Here is a 21149-nt window from a genome sequence, read left to right on the forward strand (position 1 = left end):
CAGCAAAACCTGACTTGAGAGGATAAGTTATTTTTATTCAGGCCAATTAAACTCATTTTGTGTTTTTTTGTTAACATCTGTTTAACTCAACACTTGAGAGAAAAGCTCTCTGTTAAAGATTCAAGACTTCTGATCCTTCAATTACATCTTGAAAACATTTCTAACATATGTCAGTCACCCAAGGAGTCCAGCTAAAAATAAGGAAGACAAGACTTGTCATTCCTGAAATTTCTAATGTATTAAACAGAAAAATAAGATTTAGTTTTGCAAGGTTTCTTTATTCATTACAAAAAGAGGCACAAAACGTTTTCTCCCCTTTGACGGTCACCTTTAAATAAGGCTCTTGGCCTATGTATAGGCACAACTATACATATTTACGTTAATGTAGGAGGGTAGCATAATTGAAACAAAATTGGAGAAAAAAATGTTGACGGAAAAGCAAAGCAAGCAGCAAACATTAACGTGAAAAGAAGAGAGTCAAATAAAGTAAAATGAACGGCTACCTGTTTAAAATTAGGAGATGCTCTTACTCCTCCATGTGATCTCATGTGACCATTTAGGGCTGGTAAACTCTTAAATTCCTTCAAGCATATTGAACATGTTAGCTTGCTCTTTATATGGGATCTCTCAGGAAATGTTCCTTTGTTTGTGCCACTGTTTTTACAGGAAGATAAAGGAGAAATCAGTTTGCCAGATGTCAGATGTTCCCATTCACTATGAGTCTTATCTGAGAATTTCAAAAGCAATTTGTAATTAAACTGTAATTAAGCCATAAAGCACTTCTTTCAGGTAGATAAGCAAAGAAACCAGGACATATACTTAAGGATATATGTGCTAAAGCCTAGCTCATTGATTTCCAAACTGAAGGGGAAGGGAAGTGGTAAACAGGTCCTCTCTCTCTCAGGTAGGGTTGCCAACTCTCTAATCGCACAAAACTGAACACTTAGCTCCACGCCATCCCTGAGGCCCCATCCCCTTCCCTGAGACCCTGTCCCCCACTCACTACATTCCCCCTCCCTTGGTGGCTTGCTCTCCCCTACCCTCACTCACTTTCACTGGGCTGCAGGGCGGTGAGGGCTCTAACTGGGGGTGTGGGCTCCGGGGTGGGGCCAAAAATGAGGGGCTCAGGATGTGGGAGGGGGCTCAGGGCTGGGGTGTGGGAGGAGACTCCAGCTGGGGGTGCAGGCTCTAGGGTGGAGCCAGGGATGAGGGGTTTGGGATGTGGGAGAGAGCTCCAGGCTGGGGCAGAGAGGTTCAAGGTGTGGGAGGGGGCTTTGGGCTGGGGCAGGGGGTTGGGGTGCAGGAGTGAGTGAGGGCAGTCTGGGGGATGAGGGCTCTGGGCTGGGTCCGGGAATGAGGGGTTTGGAGTTCAGGAAGGGGGTCCGGGTTGGGGGGTGCTCAGGGCTGGGGCACAGGCTTACCCCCGGCAGCTCCCAGTCAGCGGCGCAGCAGGAGGCTAAGCCAGGCTCCCTGCCTGTCCTGACTCCGCGCTGTGCCCTGGAAGCGACCAGCAGGTCCAGCTCCTAGACAGATGCACGGCAGGTGGCTCTGCACACTGCTCTTGCCTGCAGGAATGCCCCCGCAGCTCCCGTTGGCTGTGGTTCCCGGCCAATAGGAGTGCGGAGCCAGTGCTTGGCCAGCACACAGAGCCCTGTGGCCCCCACACCTAGGAGCCGGACCTGCTGGCTGTTTCCAGGACGCGCAGAGCCAGGACAGGTAGGGACTAGCCTGCCTTAGCTCCGCAATACCATCAACGGGACTTTTAATGGCCCAGTCGGCAGTGCTGACGGGAACGGCCAGGGTCACTTTTCAACCGGGTGTTCCGGTCAAAATCTGGACATCCAGTCACCCTACATCTTAAGAGTCTCAAGATGTGGTCCACAGTATGGACCAATATGGCCTAGAACCAGAACTGTATTTTGGCGACTCATGTTTCTCTACCCATCTAGCAACAACAGAAAAAGAGTGCCAGAACATGAGCGCCACTAACTGTGGCAGGCAACTGTGCTAGCATGTGGTTCTCCTCACAGCATTGATGGACCTTAAGAAAAACTAATGGATTCCTTGCTGACATTTGCTGCCAAAGATGGAAATCTAAACAATACAGCATTGCTCCACTGCGTAAATCAGAGCAGCATTAAAAGCACGCTGTCCCACTGCCTTCACGCATTTTAAAGAAACACTCTGAAGTAATTTAAATGTATTGCTGCAGAGATTGCACAATTTTACATCTAGTGTATAAATCCTTAACCATGGCTTCATGTAACAGTTGCCAAAACCAGCTGAGAACGCCTCTATTCAGTTGCAGAGCTCACTTATATTTAACCATAAAATGTCACCAACGAAGAAATCTATGCCAAACTCATAATACCTTGGCTCAGGGGACAGTGGCTGCAGTCTGCCATCGGACAGCTGAATCTGCTATCGGAGGGAAAGAAAAGTATTTTTCAAGCAATAGCAACATAAGGAGTCTTCAGAGCTTTATTCTTATTTTTACTTTTTTTAGGTCAATGCAGTGATGGTAAAAAGCTCTGAGAACGGACAGCCCTGGAGAATGCCATCCTACATTTAGCCACAAAAATGGGTATACCTCTGAGCAATGTCAGTGCAAGTTGCCTTACACTTACCTGCTAACATGCTCCTCAGCCCTGATTATGTGACAGCACAATGGAGGGTCTGTGGTCCTTGGTATTTCTGGGGAGCTGCTAGGAAGGCAGCAAATTGGTGACAAATGTGGTAGCATTTTTTGAGCTGGTGATATCTGTCCATCAGGAACAGGACTGACGCTGCCAAACTCATTTTACACTGGCCAGTGAATAGCCATCTGCTGGTAATAACTCAGCCGAGAGCAAATCAGTGACCGAGAAGTGGAAGACCCATTTCCAGTCCCAGGGCTATGCCCATGCCCTGACCCACTGAATAAATCCCCTGCAGTTATTTCATTTGGGTGTAGTACAGTCATTGTCCAAAACAGGCCTGTATGAATGGAAATCTAAATCATTACGTACCTGAGGCCAAACAGCACTAGGAGACTCTTGTTGGGACCCTTTGTTATTTAGATGGACACCCGATGGTGCTAAAAGAGTTCGATGAGGGCCAGCGTTACCTACAGAATTAATTTCCTGCCGTGCAGTATCCTCCATTGCCTCTGCCATACTCAGGCCAACATGGGAGTTCATCAGAGCTTGAGACCTGCTGTCGTTCTGGTATTGCTTTTGCTGATCGGTGTCGTCTTGCTGCTGCTGTTGTTGCAATGCACTTTGTGGGTACAAATGCCTATACTGCTGCTGTGTATCCTGATAGAAATACTGAGGCATTGTTCCCAACTGTATAAGCTGTACAGAATGAGCTTGATCCTGGGAGTACTGGTGTGTTTCATGCACCGTTTTGGGGTCGGAATCCCTATGATAGGTAGGAAGATGCAGCTGCATCTGTTGCTGCTGCTGCTGCTGCAACTGTAACTGCTGCATAACTGGTTGTGTTTGATAATACTGAGCTATTTGCATTGGACACTGCCGCTGCTGTTGCTGCCGACTTTGTTGCTGCTGCTGCTGGATCTCTTGGATTGAGAGCCGCTGCTGTCCCTGCTGTGGCTGTTGCGGCATATAATATTGAGTTTGCTGCAACTGTTGTATCTGTTGCGGTAACAGCTGCTGAGACTGCATTTGTTGCACATGTGGTTGTCCTTGTTGCATGGCAGAATGCATCTGCAGCTGAGATAAGTGTTGCTGGTAATCATAATACAACTGTTGTTGGTGCTGCATGACTTGCATTTGCTGCTTTTGTTGAGTGCTTGCAAAATTCTGGTGTACTTGCTGTTGCCCTTGCTGATATCTTTGCACGGTGGAAGTTACAGATTGTTGCTCAACAGCAGGCTTCTGAGACAGCAGCTGTCTAAGTGCACTGTCACTGGCATTATCCATCACTGAAGACGGAGCATGCAAGACCTGAGCCATATTGTTGACTTGAATTCTTAAATTTTGGTTAGCAAATACTTGTGTAAAGGAGTCCAATTTATGTAAAACTCCACTAGTAAGTTTTTGTGACCGAAGTTCATTGCCTTGAGAATAGGAATATTGGTATCCATCAGCAGATTCACTCTGCCCTAACGGGCTCCACATTGCATTCTGATTGTTCCTTACTGGGACGTGGTTTCCTGAGCCAGTATGTGTCCAACTTGTTTGTCTAGAGGAGTCCACTGACCCAATGTTTTTTGAACCTACATTCAAAGCTATACTGTCTCTGGAATCCTGGGGGAATTGGGGAGAGAGGGGAGAAGCCTGAGAAGTGTCCATGCCTGATGTTCCATAGCTGTGATTTATAGGGGGGAGAGAGTTCATTGGGTGTGCTTGGTAATACAAATTCTCATTGCTGTTGGCAGTGTGGTTAGGTTTGTACAACTGCTGATCCCCCATTTTTGGTCACCTTTATCCTGATCTTACAGGCACAAAAACCATAAACTTGTAGACCCTGAGATATTCCAAGTATGAAAAAAAATTGCTAGAATTTATTATTCAGCTTGTCCATTTACATTACAAGAACTAATTCCCTCTGGTCTTCTTGCAATTCCAATTTCAGATTGATGCTGCTTCACATCTTTGAAAAAGACCAAAACACAAATCTTAACCGAAAACAATAGATTCACTATGGCAGGTACCTGGGAAGTGAAAGAGAAATAGTTTAAGAGCATTCTACTCAACTTTTGCAGTTTCCTTTGATGTAACAATAACTTAATGGGGAAAAGTTCTTATGAACAGTTGTAGCAGTTGGGCTGTTCCATAGCACTTGGATTGCTTCATCTCATCCCACTTTTCCTTCTTTTCATCCCATTATAGTGTTTCTACAGTTCTCTAGTAAAAACACTTCACTAATGAAGGTGTGCTTTCCAAAACCTCTCCTTTACACCCACCCACACACACACACAAACAGAGCTGGCCACACACAGCACTCAGGTATAGTCTTTAACCAGAGATTAAGCTATGAGGAAGAGACTCATTTCTAGTGTTCCCAATGTGCTAGTCAGAGACAACATACACATGTATACTGAACTCTAAGTCACAAACTCCTGCAGATATCACAGATGGCTCTACTATGTCTGATAACACAAGTGAAAGGAAGTGGTGGCTTAGAATCCAAGTGCCAGCACTTAGTTGTAGGGATGTGGGAAGACAGGGTATAGTATGATTTAATTCTGATTCAGAATTAACATAGCAGCTCCAACTCTGCTACACAACATCAGGGCTCGTTTTATTCCATATTACGGAATGAAGAAGAAGTCTACTATTGGATTGAAGATACAGCATTGTGTCTGAGTAGTAATATGCAAGGCTAGTGTGCTTGTTAAAGTGACAAAATCACAAGAGTGGTTACACCAATCACCTCTGTGTACACAGTCATTTACTCATCTTCTATATGGACTTTTAGTAATTGCTAAGACAAAGCAAGCTGTCCAAATCATCAAATGGTAACAGCACATATCTGTCACAAGCAATCCTACTTAGTAGGTATCAAGTTTAACTTTCATTCTGCCCTCTCCCTTTTTTTTCAGTTGTCCATCAATTCCTTAATATTTTAGCAGACTGGTTTATCCTGAATGCTCTCATTTGTCATCCTCATCTTGTGAGCTTTAATTCAGTGTGAATGAACAGATTTACAAATGTCTGTACTTTTTTGGATACAATTTAAAAAAAAGAAAATACATGTGCGTGTTCTTGGGATGTTTATCGTTTTGTGGACGGGAATGATCACACTCTCCACACTCCAACTTGTTGCGAAGCAGTTAGTGCTACTACTACACACAGGCATCCACACACATCATCATTATACTGCACGCTTAGCTCTGCCCTCTCAACCCATCTTTCTCCCTAACCTAACAGCTCCCCACCAAAGATTGTGTATTAATGGTTTAAGATTTAATGCTTGGGGGGTGGGGGAAGGAAGGGCTGATTTGAGGGGACAGAAGTGCAGGTGCTGATGAGGAACATTTTAACCATCACCAGTTGCACATAAACAGCACACGTTTATACAATGCTGCACATAAATTTTTATGCCAGGTGCAGCCCAGAGAGCCTTCTCCATGGTAGTAGGATAACATCCGAGGGGAAAGCGCAGTTTCTGTTGGAGAAGACTGCGTGCTCACAACACTACACAGAAGGCTTCGTGAACACAGCCTCTCCTTCTGCCCCTCCACCCCCACGAACATGATACAGTTCTCCAGTGACCTGGAATCCTACTTTTGACGTCTCCGACTCAAGGAATTTTTCCAACGCACCTCTGAACAGCACACTAATCCACAGAAATCTTCCTACCAACACTACAAAAAGAAGGATTCTGCGTGGACGACTCCTGAAGGTTGAAACAACAGACTGGACTTCTACATAGAGTGCTTCCGCCAATGTGCATGGGCTGAAATTGTGGAAAAGCAGCATCACTTGCCCCATAACCTCAGCCGTGCAGAACACAATGCCATCCACAGCCTCAGGAACAACTCTGACATCATAATCAAAAAGGCTGACAAAGGAGGTGCTGTCGTCATCATGAATAGGTCGGAATATGAACAAGAGGCTGCCAGGCAGCTCTCTAACACCACATTCTACAGGCCATTACCCTCTGATCCCACTGAGGGTTATCAAAAGAAACTACAGCATTTGCTCAAGAAACTCCCTGAAAAAGCACAGGAATAAATCTACACAGACTCATGCCTAGAACCCCGACCAGGGGTATTCTATCTGCTACCCAAGATCCATAAACCTGGAAATCCTGGACGCCCCTTCATCTCAGGCATTGGCACCCTGACAGCAGAATTGTCTGGCTATGTCGACTCCCTACTCAGGCCCTACGCTACCAGCACTCTTAGCTATCTTCGAGACACCACTGACTTCCTGAGGAAACTACAATCCACTGGTGATCTTCCAGAAAACACCATCCTGGCCACTATGGATGTAGAAACCCTCTACACCAACATTCCACACAAAGATGGACTACAAGCCGGCAGGAACAGTATCCCCGATAATGTCACGGCAAATGTGGTACCTGAACTTTGTGACTTTGTCCCCTCACACAACTATTTCACATTTGGGGACAATGCATACCTTCAAGTCAGTGGCACTGCTACGGGTATCCGCCCGGCCCCACAGTATGCCAACATTTTTATGGCTGACTTAGAACAACGTTTCCTTAGCTCTCGTCCCCTAACGCCTTTACTCTACTTATGCTACATTGATGACATCATCATCATCTGGACCTATGGAAAAGAAGCCCTTGAGGAATTCCACCATGATTTCAACAATTTCCATCCCACCATCAACCTCAGCCTGGACCAGTCCACACAAGAGATCCACTTCCTGGACACTATGGTGCTAATAAGCGATGATCACATAACCACCACCCTATACCGGAAACCTACTGACTGCTATTCCTACCTACATGCCTCCAGCTTTCACCCAGACCACATCACACGATCCATTGTCTACAGCCAAGCTCTAAGATACAACCACATTTGCCCCAATCCCTCAGACAGAGACAAACACCGAAAAGATCTCTATCAAGCGTTCTTACAACTACAATACCCACCTGCTGAAGTGAAGAAACAGATTGACAGAGCCAGAAGAATACCCAGAAGTCACCTACTACAGGACAGGCTCAACGAAGAAAATAACAGAACGCCACTAGCCATCACCTTCAGCCCACAACTAAAACCTCTCCAGCACATCATCAAGGATCTACAACCTATCCTGAAGGATGATCCCTCACTCTCACAGATCTTGGGAAACAGGCCAGTCCTCGCTTATAGGCAGCCCCCCAACCTGAAGCAAATACTCACCAGCAGCCACACACGAAAAACACTAACCCAGGAACCTATCCTTGCAACAAAGCCCATTGCCAACTCTGTCCACATCTTTTCAAGGGACACCACCATAGGACCTAATCACATCAGCCACACCATCAGAGGCTTGTTCACCTGCACATCCATCAATGTGATATATGCCATCATGTGCCAGCAATGCCCCTCTGCCATGTACACTGACCAAACCGGACAATCTCTAAGCAAAATAATAAATGGACACAAATCAGACATCAAGAATTATAACATTCAAAAACCAGTCGGAGAACACTAACCTCCCCAGTCACTCAATTTCAGACCTGAAAGTCGCAATTCTCCCAAAAAAAAAAAAAACAGACTCCAACGAGAAACTGCAGAACTGGAATTAATTTGCAAACTGGACACTATTAAATTAGGCTTGAATAAAGACTGGGAGTGGATGGGTCATTACACAAAGTAAAAACTATTTCCCCATGCTAATTTTTCCCCTACTGCTACTCACACCTTCTTGTCAACTGTTTGAAATGGGCCACCCTGATTATCACTACAAAAGTTTTTTTCTCTCCTGCTGATAAGAGCCCACCTTAATTGATTAGTCTTGTTACAGTTGGTATGGCAACACCCATTTTTTCCCAGAGTGTGTGTGTGTGTGTGTGTTTCCTACTGTATTTTCCACTGCATGTATCCGATGAAGTGGGTTTTAGCCGACAAAAGCTTATTCCCAAATAAACTTGTCAGTCTCTAAGGTGCCACAAGTACTTCTCTTCTTTTGTTGTGGGGTGTTTTTTTGTTTGTTTTTACAGTGCATAAACTTTCTCCATCCGTAACCAGCAGCACACAAATTTTCAAGTTATGACAAATAATGGTTAAGAACAATCCCAAATTCAGTATTGCCTCCAAAATACCTGATCCGTTGGACCAGAAAGTCTCAGAATACACCTCCCTACCAAATTTTTGCAGATGAACTTTTTTTTTTTGGATTCTAGTCAACCACAAAAGATCAGCCTGCCAAGGAGAGATTTCAGCCATAGCAAAGTTTCAAAAAGACTTCATAATTTTTAATAGGAAGAGAAACTAAACAAAACCTACATAGAATATTCCAAGGGCATAAATATGGTGTATTCTTCACACTGATAAGCCATCTACTTTTAGATAAAAACAGGAATGTATATCTCACTAACACTTAACTATGGAACAGTGAGCAGGTGCTTCTATAACACATACAGAGAGAAGAGAATGCATGATATTTTTGCTGTATGTATAGTATAAAACTGGGTTAGGCAGCTCTCTGTTTATGAATAGCGCTGGTTTGTGTTGCATACTGTAAGAATTCTCATGCCTTTCTCTTAATTTTTTTGAGGTGACAAATATTCTTTTTTAGTCATTACTTATGAGTCATATTACTGACAACTAAGGAGTGTAGCCCAAGTGTCCTCAACAGATAATTAAGTACTAACAGACTATTACAATTTCAAGAATATGAGAGAGTATTACAACATGTATAAATCTTCTCAAGGCAGCAGAGAATATCAACATTATTTATTTACAAAAATGAATTTACTGGCCAAAACCCACATTTGAGAGGGGACTGAATGCCAGGGCAGCAGACATCACTGTCTATTGCAGCATCTCGGCAACTAGCTGTATGGTCAAGAGAGGGAATTCCATCTCCCTGGAACATCCATCACACCCCATTTATTGCGGCTGTAAGCAGGAAGTGAGGAGTCAACCCATAACGTGCAGGGGTATCAAAAAACATTGTCAAAAACATAAAAAGGTTTGTATTTAAGAAGTAAGCCTGAATGTCTCATTATATATGTTTGCAGACTCACTCCCTCTCTCTCCGCAGCAGACCATACAACTTACCTCCAGCTTGGGAGGTGGGGCATGTAGTCCTCTTGTGGATAGTCTACAATGTCGCCATCACTGTCACACAGACACTCATTACTTGTGTACCAACCTGAAAAAGTTATTATGAAATATTATGCCAATTACTATGTCATAGAGTGACTAGAGAATACAGTATCTATAGAAATCAGTTGCAAAATGAGCTCTCATTTACTTAAGAAGCTAAACCATTCCTTCACATCTATATTAATATCAACACGCCCCTGCAAGAGTAGCATTTCTGAAAATATCTTGAGGCTTCTAGAACTAATGACTTAAGGACTTGATCCTGCATGGTGTTGAGCACCCTCACCTCACGCTGGCTTCAACAGGAGAGGAAGGTATGCAGCACCTCACAGGACTGAGCACTAAATAGAAAGCAGCATTTTTCTACTATTACAAGCCATTAATTAGACTCTAGAAGCACCGAGGAACCTGATCTTTGATAATTAACTGAGAAACCTTTGAAAGAAATAAAAATAATGTAACTACTTTTTATTTAAGAGCTCATGCCTAAAAGCCCTGGCGTGTCTTAACAATAGAACAGACAATAGCTACCAAATGGCAAAACATGGGCCAATGCTCAAAGAAATCCTAGAATCACTGTATGCTACAACTTCAGCTTCTACATTCTGCAAAATACATTTCTGCAGTCACTTATCAGACGTTTTGGTGCTACAGAGATAACCTAATGATGAGAGCATTAAATATATAGAGATACATAATTAAAGAGGAACACCGCTACCACCACTATTTCTGCAAGTTACTTGGCAAGAGAAATATCCTCTTAAAGACTGTGGGTGAAATCTTGGCCCCTCTGAATGGGAGTTCAATAGATTTAAAAGGGGATAGGTTTCACCTCAACTCTCTTCCCAACCTAACAGTCCCTGTACTGCTTGATTTTATAAATATTCCATTCTGAAGACCACCAGGAAAAGTTCCATGTAACACTGGTAGTCCACAGACCATAGTTTGAGAACCACTGTTATAAACACAAACAGTTCTATCCCAAGCACACCAAAATAACCATCACATATTCCAACTCCCTTCCCCCATTCACACAGATGGGATAGAAAATAAATCCTCAGTCTTCCCGGGAAGGATGCCACAAATTAATTCGGTCGTACATTAAATAGGAGAATATTCCAAAACTGTGGGCTCTCAAAAAAGGAGACCTTGTTTTTCTATGCTCTAAATTATACTATCAGACAATCATTGGAACCAAATGTTTTAACCTCAATGTGGGAAGCAGGGCAGTTGGCAGTTCTGTAGGGAGATGGTCCTGTACCCTTTACAGCTTTAGATACAAAAAGCAGGCCCTTAAAAACACACTTGCTGAATTTTTCTAGATGTATAAATAATAGATGGGTCACATTTAGACACCTATACAGCGGCCTGTTTGGTTCCCATTTAAATTCCAAAGCAAAATATTAATTCAAAAATAATTCAGTGTTAAAAAGTGAGTGGGGAGGCTGGGGAACAGTACAGTATGCCAGTCAGGTTTTGATTTCTACGAAGTTAGTGGAGAATTAACAAAAGATTGCAGGACAGAGGAAGCTGAAGCAAGCAGACCCATTAAGCTATATAGTTAATAAAAGTAAAGTAAGGACCTAAGTTGCCCCCAATGCTCTGCATGACTATGAATCAAAATGTAATCAGATCATACGTATTATCCATTGTATTTCAGGTATTTCAACAGTCATATTAATCAAATGTCTACACACTTTTAAAGGTATGATTTCTGATAATTAAGAGTTAGCATGAAAGAGAGGACTGGAACACAATATATAATTTCATGTTTTGGAAGACAGGTGCACAAAGGCCTCCATGCTGGACAGGATCAGTAGGATTAATGGGACATTTTTAATTAATTTCACTGACAAGCAATAGAGTTTTGAAATTGTAAATTCCTTGGCATCGGAACCTTCTGTATTTTGCCTCGTACTGCAACAAACACACTGTCATAATTTAACAAAGAAGAAATAAATAATTTAAGACTTCTCTCAGCAATCCAAACAATATTTTTATAAAACTTAAATCAAGAACTTGTCGTGGTATAGGTGCTTCCTTGCTATATATTTCCCCTAAACTGGAAATAGCTCATTAATGTGTCTTGATCATGCTTCACTATCCTTCAGTCTGACAGAAGGGAACATAGCATACTTGTTTCCGATATTAGAATATGAAGTTTCGTATCTATATAAGAAGATTCCAGAATTGTCACTCTGTGTGTCACTCTGAAGCCTAGAATGCCTGGAATCAATGCGAGGTGATGGAATCAGCTACAAGCTAGGTTGAAAGCTTTTTGTTAAAATATCACCAGGCTGAAATATTATGGGGTTTCATAGTCTTACTATCCAGTTTGTTCACATTCATTTTGACTTTACAAATTACACCCGTACAGAGTACAGCTGTAGTATAGCATATATTTATTCCACGCCCAAGAGTCCTAAACCATTGTGATAGCAGAGGTAACTCAACCAATCACCACCTTTATTCTACAAGTAATTTGCATGCAACAATTTCATTGGTTGTTTGAGAGAGACTACACAGATGGTGGATTACTTGGCCCAACTGCCACATCTGTGCAACAGCATGGGCTTTCAGCTACTAGTACTCAATAATGGTTAAGTTGAAACTCATGGGATACTGATCTTCTGATGCTCTCTCGCTCTCATTCTTTTCCATATACTAAAGGCATTTTAAATTTGCTTCATACTTTGCATCAGTGGAAGAGTAAGAGGATTTCCTTATTCAAGGCTATATTACATTTCTCTATGCTACTCTGAAACTGGGTCTACTCCCCCAATGCTTCTTATAGCTAGTTCCCCACTCCCAGCTTTTTTTGTATATAATAAACATATCAGAAGTAAATGTAGTGCAGAAGCAAAATGGAGATCATGTAACACCATGAAAAGATGCTGTCTGGGTCAGCTGTGAGACAGGGAGCGAACAGGACACAGGAGTGGGAAGGGAGCCAAAGACTTTCTATTTTTCCTAAACTCAAATTCATTTGTCAACCTTGATGACATGTAGGAACACTGTCATGCAACTGGAAGATTTGCTGTCAGGAACAGGTAGTGTAAATTTGGTCCGAGGTCTGGGAGTTGCTCTTTTAAGTCTTGGAAGTGCCAAAATACCTCTATTGGTCCAGGGGAACAGTGACCATTTCAATATTGTATATCTCATGACCATTAAGATTGGAAACATATTTTTTTCTGTCCTTGATAGTTCAGGATTGCTGTTAGAACTAGGCCCAGTGCTGCACACCATCTCAACGGTTTGTAACTCAACCTAAAAAGATATAGAGCATTAAACCCTAATTCTGGAGGATCACAGGACCATTGGCAGCTATAATAATCCCAGAGCTGAAGAGAGGCTGGAGGGGAAGCAAAATGCTAAGTGGGATAATCCGATTTTAAAGTGTGGGTATCATGAAATCTACTCCTTTTTTAAAATATACATTTTTAAAAATTAATGATGTATGTGTTCAGTAGTTTCATAAACCCCCCTGAAAAAATATTGTGTGTTCCTTTACAGCAGAGCTCCTTGTTCCAGTGAAGTATGAAAGGCTGTTGTAGGCTCATGTGGCTGCTGACATCATAAGCAGTTCCTGTTTTCACTCTTTAAGAGGAACTAGAACATCCTAACTAAGTTTAGAAATTATTGGATTGGGTGGGGGAACAGAATTTAACATTTTCTCCATTTAAATCTTTTTTTGAAAAATAACTGATCACCATCATCTCTGGAAAGCTGCTAAAAAAAAGAAAAAAATATGGGGAGAATTTCTTCTTCTTTTGATGGATAATGAACAAAATGTTCTCAAACTGGCCAGTTAATTTAAGATTTTCATAGAATTACCAATGTTCTTGTAATCCAAGCGGAAGAGGTAATTTTCTAACCAAGATTATTAACTCAATTTAGTGAAAATAAAAAGAGACAGTTGCTTCATTCCAAAAGAAATTGGGGTCATTTCTGTGACTCTCTCATTTGTCATCTTTGTTGTTAAATTGCTTCATTACTTTCAGATGCATCAACTAATTCTAAGCACTGCAAGTGAAATCTTTACTGTATCACTCATATACAAGGTGAAGATAAAACTACAGGATTGTTCCAAAATGTGGATGCAAAATATCGTTACTACAGCCTTAGAGAAGGGGCTTGAGTGGCACGTCTCCCAACTGTTGAAGAACCAGACAGGATTTAATAAAAGATTGGTTCACCGTTGATAAAAATAAGATGCTTTTTAATATTCTCCGTTATGCTGCTGCCCATCTGATCAATGGAAGAAGTGGTATTTGAACTCTTTTTTGGGGGTGGGGGAGATGGGGAGAGAGAGTGAGGAATGACATCTGGTGATCAGGGTGCGGAGAACGTTTATGTCAACAGTTTTGTAGCCCTCTCTATTGAGAGTTATGCCAGGGATTGGGCCATAAATCTGCCTCCTGTAAGATATGTACATTGTAGGGGAATTCATCAGGTTTGCTCTAAGACTTATCTTTTATTTACTTCTATTACTGAAATTTTTAAAAGAGACCATTTGCCAAACTAGATCAAGCCACTGCAGTGGAGGCTTCTCTGGGAAGGCAGGCTAGACTTTGCCTACCCTTTTGGTCAGTATGAACTCTATTCACTGCTGCTAACTGAGGCCAGGCAGTTGTGTGGGTCTTCTCACTTTCAGACGCCACCAGTTAGTATCCTGCCTCTAGCAGTGACCAACACTTGTTTTAGTGCCAGGCAAATATCCTGAACACACTTAGCCAACTGGGCAATGCTCACGTTCCTTCTTGATGCCTGCAGGTGACCTGATTATGCCTGAAGCTTGAGTATTGATGGTCTTTTTCTTAGCTTCTACAAATACATATGCTGTTCAAGAGTCACATTACATTATAATTTTAATATTAATCATTTTCTATGCTTATTATGTATTGCTTATGATTGTACTTGCAGTATGCTAGGATCTTTCAAGACAAACAAGAAAGGTAGGTCCCTAACCTGAGGAACTCATATTATAGGGATAGACAGGTGAAATACACAAGAGGTTAGTAGGAAACGGGAAACCGCATATACGATTATGTTTTCAAAAGTGACTAGTAATTCTGGATGATTCACCTGAAGCCTCTTAAAAGTGACTGATTTTCAGAGGACGCTTATTCAGAACTTTGTGAAAACTGGGTACCCAAAAATTGAGGTACACAAAGATCACCAACACTTTTGAAGATTTGGACCATAACTCCCGCCCCGCCCCCCCTTTTCTATTTTTAGAGAGTGTATATGTCATCTTGGTTTGCAGTGGGCAGTGCAACAGATGTTGGTCTGTCCCCACTCTCCTGCAACTTCAGCACGCTGCCAGCATTCTGGTCTGCTGCTCCTACCGGGCAGCGCGGTGTTGTCGTGGCTGGCTCTGGCCGGGGAGCAGGGCTTTGCTGCTCTGAGCAGCATGGTAAAGGGGGGGCTGGATAAGGGGCAAAGGATCCTGGGGGGCAGGGAGCGGTTGGATGGGGCGGAGGTTCTGGGGGCGGAGGCCAGTCAGGGGACAGGGGAGTTTGGATAAGCGTGGGAGTCTCGGGGGAGCCTCTCTGGGGGTGGGGGTGGGGTTGGATAGGGGTCAGGGCAGTCAGGCGACAGGAAGCAGGGGGGGTTGGATAGGGAGTGGGGTCCTGGGGGGTGGTTAGGGGATAAGGAGCCTTGGATGGGTCGGGGATTCTGAAGGGGGCGGGGGCCAGGCTCTTTGGGGAGGCACAGCCTTTCCTACCCAGCCCTCCACACAGTTTTGCAATGCCGAAGTTTGCCCACCCCTGGGCTAGATACTGCAGGGAGTTGCTCGAAGGACTTGGGGGTTGGAATTTGCCGATCACTAACCTGCAAAAATAGGACAGAGGAGCTCGTGTAGGTGGAGAGGGATGTGCCTATGTTGTTTGTGGCCAGTAGCGTCAGGGAACTGACCCCTGGTAGCTGCAAATTTCCCTCACACTATGGGCAGGTGACAGAGAGGTGTCTCATAACTCTGGGTACTCCCAGGGAGTATCACATCCACACAGTAGAAGTAGGACATATGAAACTACAACATTATTGGCTTCTGAGTAATCACGAGATTAGCAGCCCTGTTTTGCTCACTTTTGCGTAACATTTCATGCTGCCTTCACTCTGTAATCTCAAAATGATACTTCTACAGACAAAAGAAAAGAACGGAACCTTGTTTTTCCAACGATGACCGTGATAAAATACCAAAGATGTTCTCCTTACCACGAGTACAAAACACTCTTGGCAAGGACTCGATTTCTACTGTAATGCAACCAAATACTAATTTTGGAAAATATGGTATCCTCATGCTATCACATTCATCAGTCCAGATTAGTGGATGCAAGAGGCTTGAGAAATTTTTGGGGTGTTGAGAAAACAGATTTACAAAGGAATAATAAAGTTTTGTAAGGCTTCTGATAATCCAGTCAGTCAGTCTCTCTCACACACACACACAAAATACAGTAATAAAGAAAGGAAAAAACAATTATGCAGCAGCCGCTCCAGCTCAAAGTTTCTAGTGTGGCACTTTCACCCAGTTCAGTTGCACATTAATTAAAGACAGTTTTGAAAGTGACAATGGTTGCCAGATTGTTTATTGAAATTCAGGTGCCCTCCTAAATTCCTGCTGCTGCTTTGGAGCTGGTAATATAATGTACACTGTGAAGTCCTATCTGTAAGATGAAATCAGTGCTATTTAACACCCATGAAAGACTCACGACTTTGGGAAGAAACTTAATTTTTCATTTCATTTTTCTGAGTATGACAGTGCTCCAGCTTCCGCAATCATAAATCCACTTCTGCAGTTATGTAACATACAGTTTTATGCCAAAGCAACAGTAGTCTGCAGAACTCTAAGGATCTGCAAAGAAGAAGAAAATGTTGGTACAAATTTTCTCTGCTCATGTAGAATAAATGTACACAAGCTTCCATTAAAAACTGGACATCTACCATCTGCACGCAGCAGCTACATTTACTACAGTATTTCCAATTCTATGTATATAGAGAATATCACAAATACCAATGACAAAGATAAAAGGTAAATACTGAATGCAATGTCCTTTTTTAAAATGGCATCCAACGACCATGAATGCATACAAATACATTTGGCTGTCTTCCCACAATTATGATCAACTTCACTGATGGCTGGTTTGACTTATTGAGATTTGGAGGGTTTTTTGTGTTATTTTTGCCATTATTTCTATTACAATAAAAGGCTAGATAGAGCACCTGATTATCTAAATTGCTGGGTCACGATTAAAGAACATTTGATTGAAACAGTAGAACTGAACATCCTTATAAATCAGAGGAAAAAGGAGAGAGCAATATATATATTTTAAACACAAACAGTAATAAAAGATTAAGGTTTCAAAGTCAAGTACTCAAAAGTCAGAAAATGCCAGAATTAAGGTTGCCATTGAGATTATGTGACAAGATATAGGTGATGCAGTCTGTAGAAGGGTAACAAGTCCCCGCCTGTCACATGACTGCTGAGGGTGGAGTATAAAAGGAAGAAAAGCTGGATCAAAGGGTGTCGTCTCTTCTTCTAGACCCTTCATGCTGGTATAGCTTAGAGAAATTTTTGCAGTATTTTTAAGTTGCCTCTTTCCCTGCCCCTCTTGGAGCAACTGATTTGCGGACAATAAAACAAGCCATCAAGAAAGAGCCTTGAAAAGACTCATTGCTTGGAACTTTACTCCCTTTCCCCAACTGTAAATGGATGGGAAGTTTCATCTGATATCCTGGGAGGATTTAGCGAATGGCAGGATGGAAAAACAGGGAGATAGAGACAAGCAGTCCAACACAGGATGAAATTTTTTGGTAATTAAATTAATTCAAAAATAAGGTCCTGTGCATACATTCACAAGAGAAATAGGGGGGGTATTGATCGAATATCTAAAACATTCTCTCAGCATTTTCACATTGCTGGCTTTATCGCCTGGTTCTTCTGCCACAAAACTTTGCATAAAAGTAAGAAACTGGTTCATCTAAAATGCAGAATGTAAATATATTCTCTGTAATTTTGAGTGTCCACTTGTCTGAGGACATGGCAACCCTGTTCTAAAATAAATGATGTATAATCTTCCTACAATCAAATGGATCTGAGCCAACTGGACCTCAAAGTTTTGGTTGCCGAGCTGTGGCAATAAACATTCTAAAGTCTGGTTTGCCTGAGCTGTTTGGCTGGTCTTTGGAATACCTTCTATATTCCACTTCATCACGAAAGCTTATGTTCAAATAAACTTGTTAGTCTCTAAGGTGCCACAAGTACTCCTTTTCTTTTTGCGAATACAGACTAACACGACTGCTACTCTGAAACCTTCTATATTCCATTCATCTTTTTCTCTCTCCTCTTGAGGCATTAGAATTTTGTTAAAATCTGCCAACTCCCATGTCTTCATCTAAACAGGCCTCTAAAAATTGTTGCTTTAAACAGTTCCTGTGGTCTTTTGTAAACATTAAAAGAGAAGCTCTCAGATCTTCCACAAAAACCAGATAATATACTTCATTTAAGCAGTCTTAGTTGAGAGGGTCCCCAGTCAAAGTGTTCTCAGGTGCTTAAAACTGGGCCAGATTTCACAATCTGTGAAAGAGTCTTATCTTATGCTTTGGAAGAGACAACCACTTTATAAATACCAACAATTTCTTTAATCTCATTTTTCCTAACTCTTTCTTTTCTATTGTATCTCTAGAGAACAGAATGGGCTATTTTTATAAGAACATTTTTCTGGACTTGTTTTAGTTGGCTATTGTAAAGTTTCAGAGTGAGCCTATTAAGAGAGCTACACTTCTCAGGACTACACTTCACCATAATCATAAAAAGTTGCAGAAGTTCTGGTATAAGAAAAGCATTTTTATCCTCTGTTTTAGAAATTTTTAAAAAGGAACACTAGAGTAATCTCAGCTTGCCGAGGACTTTACAATAAATAAATAACTTTGCTATGTATCAATCATATAACTAATTTCATTCCTGTAAACTGTCTTCCAAATCAAATTCAGACTGTGTTTGATGAGGACATGAAAGCAATCTGACTTCTCTCTTCAGAATACCTTGTCTTCTGAGATTAAGTACTTAGATTTGGTTGCTTTTCATGAGGTGGGGAAGAGTAAGCAGACGGACACTTAGCATCCCCTGAATCCATGGAACCCAAATCCATACCCCATACAACATCAATTCCCACATCAGACTTCTGCGCCAGCTGATGAGATGCACAGAAAAGAGAATACTATTTAAATAATCAGTGAGAGCCCAGTTCTCAGACCTGATGTCTAATATTTATTATGTGTTCCTGGAAAGAAAAGAAACATTGTGGCTTTTCTCCTTACATTCTTCATTCACGCTTGGTCTGTGTTTTTTGGGAGCATACTTCTAAGATGCCTGGCTGGAAACAGGGGAGAATGAATAGCCATCACTCACACTTTTTCTTACTTAGCTCCACCATTTTTTAAGTACACAGCAAAAAGTGCCATTTCCAACAACCCTTTCCTTCACAGAGGCAACAGGGGGAGGGCAGGTACTCTGAGTAAGACTAACCAAGCTAAACAGTAAATAAAAACAACTGCAACAGAAATGAGAGGGCAGGCAGTGTTATGCTTTCTGCTACCAGGGCTGAGCAATTGCAGATTTCCCTGTAACACAACATGGTGCAGTCACATTGGAACCTCTACAGTTGTTTATGTTCCTGGAGATGAGGGGGTGAAAATAGTACATGCCAACCGTCAGGATAGCAGCAGTATAAATTTATGAGAACCACTCTGCAGCCTTTACTATAAAATCAGAGCCATACAGAAGCAATGGCAGCCCATACCCCAATAAAGGCTGGTATTGCCTCTAAATGGATACAATTTAACAGTAAAGGTTACAGAGATGGATAAGAACTTAATTTCTTTTCTACTGTCCAACAGTTATACATTAGTACCACTTCTAAGAAACTCCATTGTTCTTCCAGAACCAAATCCTGTATTCCCCCCAAGTTCCAGGATTTGCTCTCTGCAGAATGCTTTAGAATTGATAAAACAGCAGGGCCTCAGATAATGCATCTTTTTGAAAATCCATTCAAATTATTCATTGAAAATTTGCATGAAAAATCAATACCATGCTCTTGAATAAAAAATTACATTGAAAAACAAGCTCTTTAGAATAAATACTGATTCTATGTATCTTGAAATTCCAGTAAGCACCAAGCACATTAAGATACTTTAAAAATAAAGTAATGTTTAAAAAAAATAAGAATAGAAAAATACAGTGCCTAAATCCCCTTTGAAACTGAGACTTCAATATTGCAACATTGACAGCAGTAATGCCTAAATACCTTTAAAAAATCTGGGCCTTTGTCATAATGGAAAATACACAGATGAGTCTGTACAGACAGGGATCTCAAACTCAAATCACCACAAGGGCCACATGAGAACTAGTGCATTGGCCCGAAGGCCGCATCACTGAAACCTTTTCATACAACGATACAAAAGTAGAGTCAAAAATGAAAAAAAATGAAGAGTAATACAGTATGCTATTAAACGTCAATGTATTAACTTTTTAAGAACTGTAATGTGAAGAGGAGTTTTCATAAAATATAAACACCTGTAACTATTCCTTATGTGGTCAGTAACACTGAAGATGATCTACACCAGGGGTCTCAAATATGCAGCCTGCAGGCCGTTTCCTGCAGCCCACCATAGGCGCCAACTCTCTCCTGCACTGCGTAACCCTTTCCACACACACCCAGTCACAGCACAAAGTCAAGAGGGAAACTGAGGCTTACCTAGGAATTATAAAAATGCTACAGAAAATTTCCACTTCATCACAGACACTGTCCAGTATCCCAATGGAGAGACCCCTGGGCAATGGCGGGGACGGACACTTTTGGGTGCCCAGCACCCCTAACAGAGAGACCCCGGGCGATGGTGCCCATAACAGTCTATCACGGGAGTCTCAAACACGTGGCCCTGCCCCTACCCCGCCTCTTCCCACCCCTTTCCTGCCCCCATTCCAACCCCTTCCCCAAAGTCCCCACCCCAACTCTGCCCCCTCCGTCCCTATTCTAAGCCCTTCCCCAAATCCCCGCTCTGGACCTTCTCCACCTCCTCCCCTGAGCGTGCAGAGTCCCCGATCCTCCCCACTCCCTCCTGGAAAGTCCTAAGCGCTGCCAAACATCTGTTTGGCAGCAGGAAGTGCTGGGAGGTAGGCGCAGCTGTGTGGACACAGCGCACGGGGGGGGGGGGGGGTGGAAGAGCTTGGCTGCCGGGCCACGTGTTTGAGACCCCTGGTATAGACAATGGTCCAAGTTCCAATACATTCCTAGCTGAGGGGATTGCTACAAAGACAGTTACATAGAGAGAGAGAGCGCACGCGTACGAGAGAGAGAACGCTGAAACAGTGTAGTGGTTCAAACAGTTATCTGGTTAAGGCATCTAGCAC

General features: G+C 42.3%; 1 protein-coding gene across 4 annotated transcripts in view; it reads right to left on the minus strand.

Moving 5' to 3' along the window:
• Positions 1-21149, minus strand: part of TRERF1 (transcriptional regulating factor 1) — a 138162-nt gene that overhangs the window by 32069 nt on the left and 84944 nt on the right. For 3 of the 4 annotated variants that reach the window (XM_084622246.1, XM_084622247.1, XM_084622248.1), the window contains 4 exons: positions 9689-9782; positions 3009-4657; positions 2372-2421; positions 504-654 (listed from right to left, as the gene is read on the minus strand). In XM_084622246.1, the coding sequence (XP_084478372.1) occupies positions 504-654; positions 2372-2421; positions 3009-4415 (1608 nt within the window). In that variant the 5' untranslated portion in view covers positions 4416-4657; positions 9689-9782. Of the gene's footprint in view, positions 1-503; positions 655-2371; positions 2422-3008; positions 4658-9688; positions 9783-16449; positions 16467-21149 lie in introns of those variants that run through there. The other variant, XM_084622249.1, reaches the window with a different exon arrangement.

This window comes from Lepidochelys olivacea, assembly GCF_965140295.1.
Source record: "Lepidochelys olivacea isolate rLepOli2 genome assembly, chromosome: 3".
In the NCBI taxonomy this organism is placed as follows: domain Eukaryota; kingdom Metazoa; phylum Chordata; order Testudines; family Cheloniidae; genus Lepidochelys; species Lepidochelys olivacea.